At 32.6% G+C, this 17,853-nt stretch overlaps 1 protein-coding gene across 1 annotated transcript in view; it reads left to right on the top strand.

Moving 5' to 3' along the window:
• Positions 1-16,822, top strand: part of LOC126816797 (uncharacterized) — a 112,182-nt gene extending 95,360 nt beyond the window's left edge. The window contains exons 140-158 of the mRNA XM_056099289.1: positions 238-876; positions 1,433-2,038; positions 2,715-2,950; positions 3,193-3,285; positions 3,845-4,234; positions 4,451-4,530; positions 5,341-5,404; positions 5,696-5,899; positions 6,518-6,620; positions 7,738-7,852; positions 8,796-8,938; positions 9,047-9,162; positions 9,840-9,995; positions 10,542-10,737; positions 11,337-11,521; positions 12,196-12,432; positions 12,846-12,960; positions 13,545-13,713; positions 15,742-16,822. Coding sequence (XP_055955264.1) covers positions 238-876; positions 1,433-2,038; positions 2,715-2,950; positions 3,193-3,285; positions 3,845-4,234; positions 4,451-4,530; positions 5,341-5,404; positions 5,696-5,899; positions 6,518-6,620; positions 7,738-7,852; positions 8,796-8,938; positions 9,047-9,162; positions 9,840-9,995; positions 10,542-10,737; positions 11,337-11,521; positions 12,196-12,432; positions 12,846-12,960; positions 13,545-13,713; positions 15,742-15,883 — 3,989 coding nt within the window. The 3' untranslated portion in view covers positions 15,884-16,822. The remainder of the gene's footprint in view (positions 1-237; positions 877-1,432; positions 2,039-2,714; positions 2,951-3,192; positions 3,286-3,844; positions 4,235-4,450; positions 4,531-5,340; positions 5,405-5,695; positions 5,900-6,517; positions 6,621-7,737; positions 7,853-8,795; positions 8,939-9,046; positions 9,163-9,839; positions 9,996-10,541; positions 10,738-11,336; positions 11,522-12,195; positions 12,433-12,845; positions 12,961-13,544; positions 13,714-15,741) is intronic.
• Positions 16,823-17,853: the final 1,031 nt, after the last annotated feature.

Below are 17,853 nucleotides of genomic sequence, written 5' to 3'. Positions count from 1 at the left end.
CTGTCTCTAATGTCAAGAAAAAAGCCTGAGCTGCATTTATACAACTAGAGGCCAATCCTTCTATAATGAAAAAAATACATTATTCTTGATTTGATTTGCTTAAGTGTTAGCAGGTGTAAACTATTGAAACTCTCTAAGAACTGCAAGCTTTGTACCTATATGTATACATCTTTGATGTTTATAAGATAAATCTTTTTGTCTGATGAACCAGTAAATATATTTATATCTATTTTTCAGGAAATGAAATAATGTTATTTAACTTTTACTTCATGAACATTGTAAACAATATCCTGATTACTACCACTACCAACTTGACCGTATTTGGTAATCCGGTCTTAGTACCTGGTAAAAATACTGATATGGCGATACAATTGAACGGTATAGATCAGTACATCAAATTTACAGATAATATACCTCCATGTCTGATAAACCCAGAAAATTGTTTACTTGGAATGACTGTTTCCTTCAACTTAAAAGTAACAGGAGTAAAAGAGGATATGTACATATTTACAAATGGAGGTGATTTGGTCAACAGTTATGGCATAGCAATGTGTTACCGTAGAAACCGTTACCAAGTTACAATCAGTACCCAAACTAAAGAATGGACTGTTTTTACAACAGATATAAAACTCAACATCTACATTTCTATAGATATATCATGGAGCATCCAATCTGGTTTGACACTTTATCTTGATGGCGAGATGGCAGCAGAAACAGCTAAATTTATCCCCCGTAATGTCACTGAAACCAAGACTCCAGATTTTATCATTGGAAAAGCTGCAGAAGTTGATGATTTTGCTAACGTCTCTATCAGTGAATTAAAGGTTATTAATTCTACCCGACCTGTTGCAAAAGCTCTGAATATTGAGGCAGAAGGTAAGACATTAGCAATTATTATGACATAATAGAAGGTGAGACTATTCTAATGTTTCTTTCTGTTTTATTTTTTGGGTGTTTTACTCCATGTCATTATAATGCATAGGTTGTGATTGGTTGGCTCAAGATCAAGTTACCAATCAAACCTTTGGTAATGCGAATTCTGCTAAGTCTTTTGAAATGGCATTTTTATTCCGACATTTAATTGGTTGTCTACAGTCAAAGGTACTATTATGCTATCATCGGTAGTGGGGTTGGGTTGTTGGCCGAAGGTGATCTTAAGATCTGTCATTGAGTCAAGTGGCGTGGTTTAGATTTCCCGCCTGTATGTGACAAGAAGAAGGGTCACCTGTCCATCCTCGTGGCTTTTCTCTGGGTCCTCCAGTTTCCTCCCACTGCTACAGACCCCTACTCGCTAGCGAATCAATGAAATAAAATTGTACCATATGTTAATCCTGAAATGACCTAGTTTGTCAAGTGAGCATTAAACTCTCTCTCTCTCTCTCTCTCTCTCTCTCTCTCTCTCTTGATTTAATATATCTTTCATATTTTATAGAAGGAACAACTGTAGCTCCAACAGAAACAACTGAAAATATCACAGAAACAACACCTACAAACCAAACTGAAGCAACTACAGTCGCAACAACAGAAAATGACACAGTCAGTACACCTGAAACAACTGAAAATGTCACGGTCACAACACCTGAAACAACTGAAAATGACACAGTTACTACACCTGAAACAACTGAAAATGACACAGTCACAACACCTGAAACAACTGAAAATGTCACAGTCACAACACCTGAAACAACTGAAAATGTCACAGTTACTACACCTGAAACAACTGAAAATGACACTGTCACAACACCTGAAACAACTGAAAATGTCACTATACCTGAAACAACTGAAAATATCACAGTTACTACACCTGAAGCAACTGAAAATGGCACTGTCACAACACCTGCAACAACTGAAAATGACACTGCCACAACACCTGAAGTAACTGAAAATGTCACAGTCACAACACCTGAAAATGTCACAGTCACAACACCAGTAACTACTCCTGAGACAACTAATACAAGCCCAGAGACCACTGCTGACACATCTCAAACAACTGTAGAGACAACTGCTGCTACCACTGCTGCTACCACTGCTTGCATATGTAAGTTTGTTGTTTAAAGTGTGATAAACATTTTGTTTTGTATAAGTTGAGAAATATTGAAATGCTGAAATTATCTTGATTAAACCTTGGGTAGTTTAGATGTGTTGTACTATGTCGTTAAATATAATATAACATGATTTATGAAAAAATATAGGATTGTCTTTAAGAGTACTGTAATTTAACTTTTTGGGTAAGACTTTTTACAAGAAACAGGAAACAAAAATTTGGGAGAAGAGTGAAAATTTGGGACCAAATTATACAGGCATTTAGGGTCTTGATTTTACTATATAGTTACATCTGGGTGTTTAGATGATATTGTATGCAAAATATAAGGCAGATCTGGTGATCCACCGACAAGATGATTTAAGAGTCAGATCATGTCCTAAGTCAGTTGGATTATAGAGTTAAAAAATGAAACTAAAATTAGTAAACAAGCCAATTTCGGCTTATTCATGTAGAGTTTTCCCCATCACGATCGAAGTATCCAATTCAATACTACATTGTGACAAAATCAAAGATATTCAGCAGCTACACTTTGGCTCCATTATGTTATTCTTATAGGCATTTTCATTCTTTTAGGCAGTCATATTCTCAAACTGTTACCTTCCAATCATTTACATTTTGATTACCTTTCAATCATTTACATTTTGATTCCATATAATGTTATTGTTTACAGCTGCAGCAGATAGTTATCCTAAAATGCCCGGTGCTCCAGCTCTAAATTATGATTTAAATGGTGATAAACTATCATATATATGTAAACCACAGAAAGCTAGTGAAGAGGGTGTTGTTTATGGTATAAGTTGGATGGTTGGTGATACTACAGTTAAACAAGAAGATATAATAACACAAGAATCACATGTGTTAGATTATAAAGATATAACTAATACAACAGCTGTTTTATCTAATGGAGTAAGTTCATGTAATCCTTTTATTTTACTTTCTCATACATAATTTACCTTCCATCACATTATGAATACTAGTTCATTTGTATTGAACAAGCCATTTTTTAGTACTACATTTTGTCCCATAAGAGTTTATTACAAGAACTATATTTTGGTGCACGGCATGACATGCCAGTGGTGCCAAATGGGCTTGAGGAAAGTTGATTTTTTTTTTTAGTGAATTTAATGTTATCTTATTTTATCTTACAGATATCATGTCAAGTGACAGCTAGTAATCCTAAACGTTGTACAGTAGAAACAAGTCCACCTTTAGCTAGTATTCCAGTAACATTCTCTAAACAGGTATATTGTTATTAGTTTTATGTTGTGTATATCTTTCTTGTGTGAATCAATCATGATATAGATACCTGCCCCTCATTCAGTCCCCTGTTTGGATTGATGTGCTGACATTGAGAATGATTTGTAATGGTAGAATACTTTATTGAGAAGGTTGCATTTACTTGTACTAAACACAAGAGACATTTATCAAAGTCTGTAAACTATTTCTCGTGATAGAAGCCACAATCTGATTATATTAAGTAAAGCCAGGAAAAAATCTTTTAAGACAACACCAATGAAACAAATGGTACATTTTTTGGATACATTTCATAAAACAGTATAAAATTATGTCTTGTCTACCATCTTATATTCTTCATTTTAGACACATTGTCAAGTGTTGAAGATTGTTTTCTATTGCTTTGTTTCCTATTGACTTGATTTTCTCCATCAAGCATGTCCAGATTAAATTGTGTGCAAGCAATATTTCAATACATGTATATGGTTTACTAAGTTTTAAGATTGCGTGTGGTGGGTTTACTTTGCTAAAAGTGTATTAATACCTACATCATTTATAAAATTTCAGGTTGTTAAAACTCAAGACATGGTCCTGATAGAAGGTGGTGACGCTCAAGATGTTACTATAACATTCAGTAAACCTGTAGATTATTATTGTCTACTCAAATATCGTCAAACTTGTACAATTTCATTCGAAGCCAAATTAATTAGAGGAACTAGACCAAATAAATGTCTTAGTGGACAACTGATTAACACTGTTGTAGTTGGTTACCCTGGTGAACTGGCTTCTGCTTCCTGTCGCACTCCAATCAAAGGAAGCTCATTGGTTCATACCATGTCACTGACGGCCATTTCTGATCGGCAGTATAAGGCTTCTGATCTAGAAAACGAAGTAGAAATAATGGAACATGTTACTCATGGAGGAACTGAATCTTCAGAATTGATTGAAAGTTTTAAGGTAGGTGAAAAAATTAAAATTTTGTACCATTCAAGTTTTTTTTATGCATTCTTTAACTTTTTTTCCATTTTCTAAACAATCGTGAATTGGGATCGTTATTAAGATTATGATCTTGGAAAATCTGTAACAAAAGACATACATAAATTATTGAATAAAGAATTTATTTATTGTAGTAGACATATTATATAACAAGGGATATATGATTTTGTTATTTAGGTATCTGTTAAGAGTGTTGATTTAAGATCAACGTACTGTAATTCAGTTGGTGATCCACATATTAAAACATTTGATGGAAAGTAAGTTTAATGTTTTTCATTTTGATATTCAAATATTATGTACTTCTTTAAAGGGACAATAACACCCTTGCTGGCTTGAAAGCTCCAGAAAATAAATAATATCTCTATCTAAGTACTAGATGTTTAAGTGTCCTACCTGTTGTGTAAATTATCCATTACATCCTATTTTACTTGTCCAGAGGGTTCGAAAATATTTTTAAATTGAAGTTTCATATGAAAAGGTTTACGTTAGACGTTTCAAACCATTATGTTGAATTTTTCAAAATTTTTAAATAAGGTGTGTTAAGATGAAATTTGTATCATCAATTAATTGACATATTCTAAAATAGTACAATTTGTTGACCAGAATAAAGATTGGGACATATTATTCAGTTACAACAAGAGTGGTATTGAGCCTTTAAGTTTTGAAATTTGTATAAGAGACTTATTACTTATATTTTTTTCAAAACAGTGCACTTTACAATGTTAACAAATGAGGTACATGAAGTGTTTTGTTTAACGTTGAATTGGAATGATAAAGAAGACAAACCTCTTTTCATGAAATATTACATTGGTGGTCTGTAATTGATATTTGTAAAGTGTTAATCATCTGTAAGCCAGTTGAATATTTGACCTATCCAAAATGTATTATTTTTTTCCCAGCTATAGCCAATAATACTCTTAATCAAAATAATGACACCCACCACCCAACCTTTAACATTAGTCGAAGGCATTTAAACATTTTGTTCCTCTCTCCCCTCCCTTCTGGAATTCCTACATATATCACTACATTAGTCATCATTCATTTAATTTCTATGTTTATATCTTCAGAACTTACGATAATATGAGAACTGGTGAATTTATTTTATATCAACATACGACGATGGATGTAGAGGTAGGATAATATATGTATTAATACTCTCTAATACCTTGATTAAAGCATGGCAGAAGTTATGCTAGGAGGATGTGGATTGGGCTGAGGGGATACAATGTGACTTGTTAATATCAAAATTAAGCCATGTATTAGTTCCAAAGTGATCTAGTTTGAGTTGAGTGGACATTAAATATCTCTCTTTCAAGTACACTTAAATGTACTTATTTTTGACATTAAACGGAAATATAATACGAGTTCCATCTTCTAGCATATCTTTTATACGTATTAAACTGTTGATCTTGTTAATTACAGGTTAGAGGTTTTTATGTAGAGACAGGTAAAGGTAGTAGTGGATGTGGTTATACTATAAGATCAGGTGATGATGTGTTTAAAATTAGTAAATGTGAACTACAAGATGATGCTGAGTCTTTTCCCTTTATACCACAACTGTTTGTTAAAGGTGACATGTCTCCTAGTACTAAAATATATCAAGAACAAGGTGGACAGAAATTTAAGGTATTATTTGTTGCATTATTGACTTGTTGTTTGATAATTGATTATTTATTTCACTATAGAGAAGCAAGGATTCTTTTTCATAATTCTTCTTTGGACTTTTATATAAAGGCAGTACATTTTAGCTGCCATTCACAGATATTTGTCATTTAATAAAACTTGTTAATTCTGTTAAGAAGGGTCTTAGAACTCTTTATTCTAGTTACAAGTAACTAATAACCAAATAACTCCAGTTGTCTGGTTAAGTTTGGTGCAAACTTCTTGACTAATGATCAACTTGTGTCTTAATAAACATGTCTATAACTCAGAGATGTGTGTAGTGACAACTTACTGATATACTTCATTTTATAAAATTTTGCATGTTATTGATACGTTTTAATTACCTATTGGCAAAGTTAACAAACAGTATTGAATAATTCTGTTTATCAAGTCACTCAATGAAAACTAGGAGACAATTTTATAACTGTTTGGATGTTTTCCAACAGCTAAATATTTTCAACTGGCTGTTTTTTAAATATTGGCATTTAATTTGCATACTTATGGGTACCCTGTAAAAATTGGAAAGAATTACCAATACTTTGTTTATTTGAATATAACCAAAGTAATTATTGTTGTCAACAGATAATCCTTCCATCTGGTACTAAAGTTATAATAAGGAATGATGATAAACAAACAATGAATATATGGATTGTACCTTCGGGTAAAGATTTCGGCAAGGTCAAAGGTAAGTACATAATGATTAATTAGTATATTTGTATAGTATACATATATATACTGCACTCTGATAGTAAGTGCAGGAGGACCACACTATATGCAAAGCAGAACCGACAAGACAAACCTGTAGACAAGACAAACTACATAGACATTGCAAGAAATAAACATCAAATCAAGTGAATGGAGGGGGGGGGCAGTCGTAGGCCTGTAAAGATGAAAATGATAAAAGAAATTTGATTTACAAGAAAAAAGTAAAAGAAATAATGCAATCGCTCTTGGCGGTAGTCGTCTCTTGAAAGGCGATAGTCTGCCATTTGACCTCATGAGTTAGAATATCGAACAATTTTAATAATAAGGGTAATAATAAAGTGTAGTCAATCAAGTTAAGAGTTAAGACTAGCCTTAGGCATGGATTTCAAGGGGAAGAGAGAGAGAAATGGGGTTAACGTCCACTTGACACAAACTAGGTCATTTCGGGACTAACATATGGTTCAATTTTATTTCCCTAATTTGCTTGCGCATAGGGGTCTTTAGCAGTGGGAGGAAACCGGAGGACCCAGAGAAAACCCTCGAGGTTGGACAGGCGACCCAACTCCTTGTCACGTACAACCGAGGATTTGACTCAATGACGGACTTTATGATACAGCGTGCACATGCTAACTGGATTTCAAGGGGACTTAGAGGGACTTTTGTTAGAAATACTTTTATTTACATTAACTTATCACTATAGTACTATTATACGACTGTGCTAAGAAATACAATTCAACTAAATATTGACCTAAGCACACACACCTTCAATAACTGTACTCTAACAACCATCCCATTCATGGTAGATCTGCCCATGTATTTGTACATAATATTTTAATTACCAAGTAATAATTTCTGTCCTTTCATAATGTGATAAATAAGATGTTATTAAATATATTTCTATTGTCTTGTATATCTTTAGGTTTATGTGGTAACTATAAATAATGCGATCAATATGATGGTGTTAATTATATTATATATTTTGGGTTTATGTGGTAACTATGTGATATATATGATGGTGTTTATTATATATTTTTAGGTTTATGTGGTAACTATAATGTGATAGACATGTTGGTGTTAATTATATTATATATTTTTAGGTTTATGTGGTAACTATAATGGTAATGATGCTGATGATTTAACAGGACAAGATGGTACACTATATACCATGGTTGACAAAACTGATGTTGATGATGCTTTTATTTTGACGTGGAGGTAAGAACTGGTACTTCTGTTGACCATCTCAAACAACAATAAAACTGAAATAAATCCAATATAAATCTGTATGTTTTTAAAGAGACGTTAGTGAATTGAGGTATTGACTGGTCAGATCTATCAGTGATTTATAATTGTTTTATTATTAGAACAGATGAGATAGATGTTTTCAAACAGTTCAGCAATGCTCATGTAAAATGCTTTGCTCTAAATAGGCCAGTGCTTAAATTTTTTTGTGAATAACATACAGGTATATGTAACATAAGATTTATTTTCCTATGCAAACTGGTAATTCCTCCTTAAAGAGAAATTTATATTGTTCTGCTATAGCAAATACTACCCAGGTCATATTTAAAACACAGTTTACAAAACACTTTCTACAAAAATATATTTTCAAGCATCACTGAACTCTTATTTAGAAAAGAAACAAATTAGGATGTTCTTTTATCACTGAGGTTTAATATATAATCAATTCGGACAGTTAAAGATGCATTATGTAAGATTTAGATAAAGAATTGACAGTTCTCGCTATAATAGTTAAAAACTAGATAATGAAAGTTAAAAACTAGTCAATGAAAAGGGAATATGTTGAAAATTTTGTCAAATTACTTCATTCTGAGTGGAGTTTTGGCCATTTGAAGAACAAAGTAGTCTTGATTGTCGTTGCTACCATTGTTACAATAATAAACAATGTCTCGTTTATCCATTATTTACTTAAATGATTAACAGGCACTCATGTTTAAATCCATTGAAATCCAAAACCATCCTATGGTCTAGAGAGTTGATTATGGGCTTGGCATGTGTGAATAAATGTCTAATTAATGACTTATATAACATTCCAAACAAAAAAGATTTAACTCTTACATAATGCATCTTTAATCATGTCTACCAAAATGTAAATTCAAATCCTGTAGATTTTAATATTTATGTTCTACTATTATAGAGTTGTTGATAGTCAGAGTAATTATAATGGTTATCCAGGAACTGTCAATATGGCTACACCTATATATTGTAATTGTTATAATGAAGAAGAATCAGCTTGTGGTTATTTCTATGATGTAGATGAATGTGGTGTCACTACAAATGGTAATATTCATTTATTTATATATTTTTTTCCAATCTTCTACATAAAATGTGTCTTGGAACCTAATACAAAATAAAGACTAAAATGATTTATTAATTTGTTGTTTTCAGGTGAAGATATAACCCAACGACTAGTAACAGAATCTATAGCTGCTCAACAAACACCAACCAGACGTAAACGTGCTACAACTAGTTTTACATATGATCCTAACTTTAATGCTGCTGCTGTAAGTTGTGATTTTTTTTTATTTTAAAGCTGGAATCAGGAAAAAGGCTATCCTCAATAATGTCGGGTATTTTCCAATATCTCCTTTCTCATGTGTCATTAATAATGTTATTTGACTGTACATTGTATTCTCTTATGTATATAAATGTATGTGCCAGTGAATAAAGTCTTTCTGAAATTCAAGCTGGAATCTGGAAAAAGGCTATTCTCAATAACGTCGGGTATTTTCCAATATGGTTGAATTTATACTCGAACATCATGTGGGTTGAAGGCTTAACCCATAATGTAAGATGGATTATTTCAATAAAGATTTAAAATTGGATATTCTTCAGGGAATGATGAGGGTGGAATAATTTGATGAAATGTTTTTTTATCTTCTTTACTACTTTACTTTTGGCCCCTGGATCCATTCACTTGATGTATTTGTTATTGATTGTTTGTAATGTCTGTGTATATTGTCTGTACTTATTATTTAAGTGTTTGTTTGTAATAAGGAAACCAAAGGCTAAACTGTTAGTGCTACAATCTTTATCTATAGGTTAATTCCTTTTCAAAGTCAATAAATTAAACCTTTCAAATCACATATGTACTTAAAAAATATACTCTTATTTCAGCTTTTATATAATACAGTGTCTTTTATTATACCATGCTAATAATTTATTGTTTTTCTTTCAACAGACAGCTACCTGGCCAACTGCTTCTGGTGTAACTGAAGCTAAAGCTAATGAATTATGTACCAATAAAGTTAGATCAGCTAAATCTTTTGAAATTTGTTCTAACTTCTCAGCTGATGCATATGCTGTAGAAATAAGTAACTGTGTTAGAGATATCAAGGTATATAGTCTATATAGTATCACTTCTCTTACAATCCTAGATCTACTGACTATGATATTAATTTTAATGAGATCAGAGACCCTTATGTAATTTACTTCACTCAGTCTTTTTGAAACCAGGGGGTCACAGTGTCTAAGTGGGTAAGACGCTGGCTCGCTAGTCTAAAAGTCGGGTGTTCGATCCCTGCATTAGCCGAGAACATTCATCAAGATTTTCCAGTGTGGTTCTCCCTTATCAGTGATGCAGGACAGAGGATGGGACGAAAAACCGAGGTCCCGTGTACACATTGGTGTGCACGTAAAAGTTCCCTTGACAGTTGGAATTCGATATATAAGAGTAAGCCATAGTGCCGCTGAATGGGCTAAATTTTCCTCATAGCAAACTGTATGGAGTATGCCTGTCTTCATTAGTCCAGTTTGGAGCAAACAGTAGGACGTTAAACCCCAATTCATTTCATTTTTTGAAACCAGTCTTTCAGTGAACTTAAGTCTAGTAAGAGGAGTGTATTTATTAACTATATTTCTATAATGACTTTGTGTTTTGTAGTTGACAGATGATATATCATGGGCTAATAGAACATTAGCAGATATACAAGAAAAATGTGAGATTAATACGCTACAAGATCCTACTACATGGGTAGATAACAATCCTACTGATCCAACAAAACCTCCATCTTTACCCGCTGCCTTGGTTAGTACCTTCTGTCTCAATGATTGCAGTGGTGCTGGTACCTGTAATAATGGTAAGTACCAGGTTTATGATATACTTTCATAAGATTAAATTAAGCATTGTGTTAATGAGACATAACAATTAGTCACAAAATATTGTTATTTTAATCTTTATTTCAATTCATTCTGTTTGTGTTAGATTTAATAAAGATACAACATGTCAGATTTTTTAACATTTATCTCTAAATTCAAAAGTCAATATGCACTATTTTCATATAAGCACATCCTAATAGAAAAATAAAAAACTTCATGAAGACAGAATTACTTTTACTTCATAAACCCAAAGATGTCAATGTGAAACCAAAAGAAACTAATGCATACTTTAAATACTCATAACTTAATTGCTTTTATCGATTTCAATATTGTTTGAATCATGATGTTTTTAATAGACAGACATTTGATTGTGTATGGTCTTAACTGACATGTTGGAATTTTAAATTAGTTTAATTAGTTCTTTTATATCTGCTGAGTAAACACCATTTTTTGAAACAGACATCCTATAGTTACTTATAGATGAATTAGCAAAATTTGCACTTAAAATGGTAGTTAAAGTTTTGACGACCTCTATGAACTTGCCACAGATCAGTTTTTATTATTTTGTTATATGTTTTAGGTGTATGTAGCTGTACTCCAGGATCAGATGGACCTGATTGTTCTATAGGTGTTAATATAGCACCAACAGTCTTACCTGATAGTAATACAGTATGTACTATAACATCAGCATGTAATCAAACATTAATAACCGGTGATAACTTTGTTAAAGGAAACAATTTGATATGTCACATGGAAGAAATAGAGGTAAGAATCTATTAATAATTTCTGTTGGTAATTTGATATTCATTTATGCTGTATTTTAAGAAGCTGTTGTTAGATTTTTATTATTTTTCAATATTTTTGATAAAAAGTAGTTTAAAACTGGATTATTTAGGAGACATATAGTTATTGTTTAAGTTAGAGGACAGTTATTACTTATTTAATACCACTTAAATCTTTGTATTTTTTATTCAAATTTATGATACTCTGGCTCGCTAGCTTGGAGGTCGCGTGTTCGATCCCTGCATTTGCCGAGAAAGTTCATCAGGATTTTCCGACGCGGTTTCTCCTTGTCAGTGGTGCAGGACGGAGGGCCTGACAAGAACTGCTGTCTAGTTGTTCGTTTTTTTACAAAAAAACATGAGGTCCTGTGTATACATTAGCGAGCACATAAAAGATCCCTTGGCAGTTGGAATTCAATGTAAAAGTAGGCCATAGTGCTGCTACCTATGCAAAATTTCCTTATAATACACTGTATTGCATATGCTTGTCTTCATTAGCTAAGTATAGGAACAGAACAATAGGACGTTAAACCCCATTTCATTTTGAATTTATGAATCCTATAATATGGGTTACTGATTCACCAGTGTAGTGTAATGAGATTTTATTGAGATAAATGTGGATAATATTATCAACAGTTATCTATCTTTTTCTTGTAGATTGATAGTACAGGAATAATAAATAGAGGTACTATACATACTACTACAGCTGTTTATAGAAGTTTATATGAAGTTCAATGTCCTATGCCTGACAGTAATAAGAGAAGTTATGCTATACGTGTTAGTAATAATGGTCGAGATAAATCACTTAGAGAAGCTATATACAGTGTATATGATTCTAGATGTACATCTTGTACAGTTAGTTCAACAGATTCTACAGCTACCTGTACTGTTAAGGTATGTTTGAAGACTTCCTGTTTCACTAATTCATTTATCTTTCATTGTAGTAAATCATTGTCTTTTTCTTGTCAGACATAACATCTACTTCCACCTAGGGTGATATCGCAGACAAATGTTTCCTAGGAAACTTGCAAGAAGACCTAGTCAAAGATGAGAGAGACTCATCTAGCGTAGGATTGAAATGGAAGAGTGATTAAGAAATTTTACTGCCTCCATTTCCTTGATTAAAGGACTTTTAAATTACAATGAGGGTGTCTTTCTATGAAGACCAGACGCCATAACTGTTGTAATCCATCAGTCTACTAATGCAATCACAAACTGATCAAACAAGTTTTCAATAATTGCACCTTTAGTTACTACTATATATAATTAGGTCCTCACATGTATAAATGTATTTTTGTTTATTTTAGCCGTTGATATGTAAGATAGATAATGTATGTTATAATAATGGTGATAGTAAAACTGGTGAACCATGTTCTATATGTAATGTAGATTTATCAACAACTACCTGGTCCAGTACTGGAGGTAATATTATATCACTATATACAGTTAACAGGAGACTCCGGATAACAGGCACTAAACTTGCACTGTTTTAATAATAAATGATAAATTAGGATATAAAAAAAGTCATGCCTTTAGTGTATATAGTGGGATAGACAATGTATTGTTGAGAGGTAAAAGAACCTGATCAAAGGTCAGTGACATGTGCAGCACCACATACCATGCAACATCACTACATGAAGGAGATAAGCCTCTGAATGGTAGTTAGTGGGATCCTCTTAGCAGTGTTGCTTCCAATGGCTCTGTTTGGGTTGTCAACCTTTGCATATCTATGTGTCTTCTACAGAACTGTCCAATGTCTTACAATTCACCTTGTATTTAAAATATACAAAATGCATTGTTAACTGGTAGATTGAGACACCATTTCTGTCAGTTTAATCAATGTGTGAACTATATACGTGAACAGCCAGACTGCCAGGCTGTAATCTTTGTCCAGACTAATATTCATTGTAGTTAAAGCGGAGACAACTAAGGCTGGAATGAACAAAACTAACAAAAAATTGACAATCAATTTTTTGATATGTGTTTCATTTTTTTTTGTCTTTCAGCATCTGGTTGTTCATCAATAGCACCACCTAAATCAACAACAACAGAAAAACCCTTTGTATCTAATAGTGATAATATGGAGTTTAATTCTAGAACAGTTATTATAGCTGTTGGTGTTATAGCAGGCTGCATGTTATTACTGATAATTATAGTAGCAGTTGTTATTTACAAGTATGTTCAATTTTATTCATACATAGTCTTAATTGATGACAACTTGTCATTGACAAATCTCCTGGGAGTCATCCTGTTATGAAATAGCGTCGGCATATTCAATGGTATTTTTTACTCCTGTCAACAGTTTTTATTCTTCAATCGTATAGCAAATTGAGCATTTACGATGTTTAAAGATATATTGTAATTGGAGTGATACATATCCTTATACAGTGATAATAAGTTTCTAATAATATATTTGATTGATAAGTGAATAATTTTTAAGATACTCGTTCGTTAACCGATGACAAATGAACTTATCTCATATATTTTAGTCATTAACAGTAATACTAATACGTCTATAATCCTTAAGTTTTCACACCCCTCCGTCATAACACCATTTGATTGGGGTATTGCAAGATTAAAACATCTTCTGGATTCAAATCTAGACATGGGCCTGGTACAGCCTTTGGAACTTCTCATGCCTGGTTCTCACTTTTCAACGAAAATATCTGAAAGTGGGCTTAGTCCATTCTCAATAGTCAAGATTTGGTTTGAACAAAAAACTGAAATCCTGTGTAGAAGATAACCAGAATTTGAAATTCAGAGGAATTCATATTCCTGAAGCAATGGTCCGAGAAATCCCTCTCAGGCCCTTGCTGGATTGGCTTCTGATACTTGAGCTTTTGAGGGAGTGTGTCTATTCTTCCCATTCAATCAAATCTATCCCAAGTACAGCAACATGACAGCCCTTCGTTTAATCTGGGGTCTTCCCTAAAACTTTGGACAGTGATTTAAGGTATTAAAACCGGTGAAAGTCTTGTTCGTCTACATACAGTATTGTTTACATTGTGTCCTCGTTGATAGCCTCGTTTGGCACGCAATTAGTTTTTCTGCAATATTCTGCTATGCACTGGTTAATTGGGCATAATAAAATCGTGAGTCAGTATGTAATGTTATGTAAACATATTTGGTCCAATTTGGAGCTTTGTTTAAAGCGTAAACATATTGTTACACAGTTAGCTATTGGTTGTTAATCGGACTATTGACCAGTCATAATTAAAGCAGTGTTTAGTGGGATTAGATCTAATCAAACGAAATACTGTGGGGAGTATGAGAGGAATTAGCTAAAACACCTTTTTCCTCCCCTTTCACACATTAGCATAGAAAGTAAGAATGTTGGTCTGAAGCAATATATTAAAGATATATTATGGGAGATAAGATAAAGAGATGGCAGTTCTCGCTATAATAGTTAAAAACTAGATAGTGTAAAGGTAATTTGCTGAAAATTTCAGTCAAATTGATCCACTATGAGCCGAGAAAGAAGCGGGTGAAATTTTTGCATAGTCTCGGTCATCATTACTAAAATCATTAATATAAACAGCATAGTCTCGATTATCCACTTTTTCTGATTTAGTTATCAATGGCCGTTAGCGGCATATCGGAATCTAATCCAGCCAACATCGAAGGCTAGCCTCGACATCGAGAGTTTATTATGGTCTGGATAAGTTAATTAATGTCTAATTGATAATTTAGATAACATTTCAGGCCTAAAGAAAGACTTGTAATAAGCAGATTTTGCTCTTGCATAATGCATGTTTAAGCTATGATAGAAAAAACTAGATTGCTACTTACTGGAAGAGTGATGTTATAAACTGGACTGCACACACAGATTTATAATATCAGATATGATGCCTGTGGCACACTTTTATCTTCTCTTTATTCAATCTCTCCATCTTCATTAGCCCAGTCAAAGCAGAACAGTAGGACGTTAAACCCCATTTCATTTTATTTACACTCCAGTCTCAAAGTCAAAGATTACATAATGGGAGATAACTCCAAAGGACTCAATAACTAATAAAGGGGAGGAAACCCATTCCATGAAAGGTGGCAATAATAAACGACGTGTGGAGGATATGATGAGATATAATTACTATATGACATAATTATTCACTATAGCTATCATTTCTAAAGCATATTGATGTATAGTACCATGATAAATACATTAAGATTATATATTACCCTATTTGGTATTTTATTATTTTACAGAAGAACAATTGCTTCAAAGAAAAGACGTAGCGATTCATCAACAGAATCAGACAGTAGAGTATATGATGGTTTCTATGGTTTACGTACAGAAAAGACCATGACATTACGAACAAGTAGAAATTTTGATAGAGAAAGTATATGATGTGATGATTCTACTGGATGCAAAATTATCTTAAAATTGCTATAATATGTCCTATTATTGTTTTGTTACTGTTTATAAAATCAATTTATGACAAATTATTTACTTCATTATTCACTTCTTTATTACTAATAACATCACCTTCCATATTCATCAATATTCATATATGTTTTATAATATAGATAAAGTTGAATATATTTTTATATGATAACCTTGAATAGAAATCCTTTTATTTTTATACCATGTTTGTGTTTATTAAATTTAAGATTTGTGTGATTTTTTTTTTACTCAATCTAAATGGCAGTATAATAAACCTTATAGAAGTATTAAGCTGATGGGAGTAGCTCAAGGCAATAATTATAATGTCTTTCTTTACCACAATAATATTCAAATATATACATGGAAAAGTTATGACAAATATGCCTATTTGAAATAAGGGTCATGAGACATGTGTCATTAATAATGTTATTTGAATGTACTCTATAGCCTCTTATAATAGTGGTTTCGAATCCCCGGTTGTACGTGGCAAGGAGTAGGGTCGCCTGTCCAACCTCGTGGGTTTTCTCCGAGTCCTCCGGTTTCCTCCCACTGCTAAAGACCCCTACGCGCAAGCGAATTATGTAAATAAAATTAAACCATACGTTAGTCCCAAAATGACCTAGTTTGTGTCGAGTGGACGTTAAACCCCATTTCTCTCTCTCTCCCTCTTATAATATATATATGTTTGTGCCAGTGAATAAAGTCTTTCTGAAATTCAATTCGAATATTAAAATGTAAATTTAATTTAAGTATTTTAAACAAAATGTTTGTTGCTGGCTAAATGTGCTAGTTTTATATTTTTTGAAATCGTGAGATTCATATATTTGTTATCACTTTATACATTCCTAAATATATTTCTGTTATATTTTACAACTTGAATAATAAAGATTCATTGCACAAATATATACATGGAAAAGTTATGACAAATATGCCTATTTGAAATAAGGGTCATGAGACATGTGTCATTAATAATGTTATTTGAATGTACTCTATAGCCTCTTATAATATATAAATGTGTGTGCCAGTGAATAAAGTCTTTCTGAAATTCAATTCGAATATTAAAATGTAAATTTAATTTAAGTATTTTAAACAAAATGTTTGTTGCTGGCTAAATGTGCTAGTTTTATATTTTTTGAAATCGTGAGATTCATATATTTGTTATCACTTTATACATTCCTAAATATATTTGTTATATTTTACAACTTGTATAATAAAGATTCATTGCACAAATAAGATAATGGTTACCATTGATTTTGGGAATAACACCTGGACTGTATTTTACCAACTGTTAACATCCAGGGACTGGAAATGAAATGCGTTTAGCGTCCTATTTTTCTTCACATACCAGGTTAATGTATTGATCTATGAGAAAATTTTGCCCAGGCAGTGGCCTTAGGGTTACTCTTATTTCAAATTCCAACTATCAATGGTTATTTTACGTTCACCAGACCTTGCCAGGCCTTCCATCCCGAAACACTGATTAGGGGAAAAATACACCCGAAAACCTGTGTCTTGGCCAACACCGTGATCTCCAGGTTTGTAAGCCAGTGTCTAACCCATTGGAACACAACCCGGGGATTGGTGTCATTCTTATACATATGAAATCCGGTATTCAACTATTTGCAATATTCAGAGACTTTATGTGTACCCTAGCTGACAGATAGCTTTGATACCTTTGATTTTAATAATAGTGTATGACCAGTAGAAAGGGTGGGTTTACATCAATCTGATTAGGTTCTGAAACTTGAGAAACCCGAGCCACTCTTAGCTCAATATATCAAAAAATATACTGTCGAAAAGTAATGTCAAAAATACAAGACAATCTGAAAATTTAATAATCCTTGTGTGTATATTTGTGTTGAAATGAGATGGGGTTTAATATTCTGGGCTCATGAAGACTGGTATACGTCATGCATTGTGCTTTCGGGGACATT

The sequence above is a fragment of the Patella vulgata genome, chromosome 3, assembly GCF_932274485.2.
Source record: "Patella vulgata chromosome 3, xgPatVulg1.2, whole genome shotgun sequence".
NCBI lineage: Eukaryota > Metazoa > Mollusca > Gastropoda > Patellidae > Patella > Patella vulgata.
This window is presented reverse-complemented; position numbering and strand designations above follow the sequence as displayed.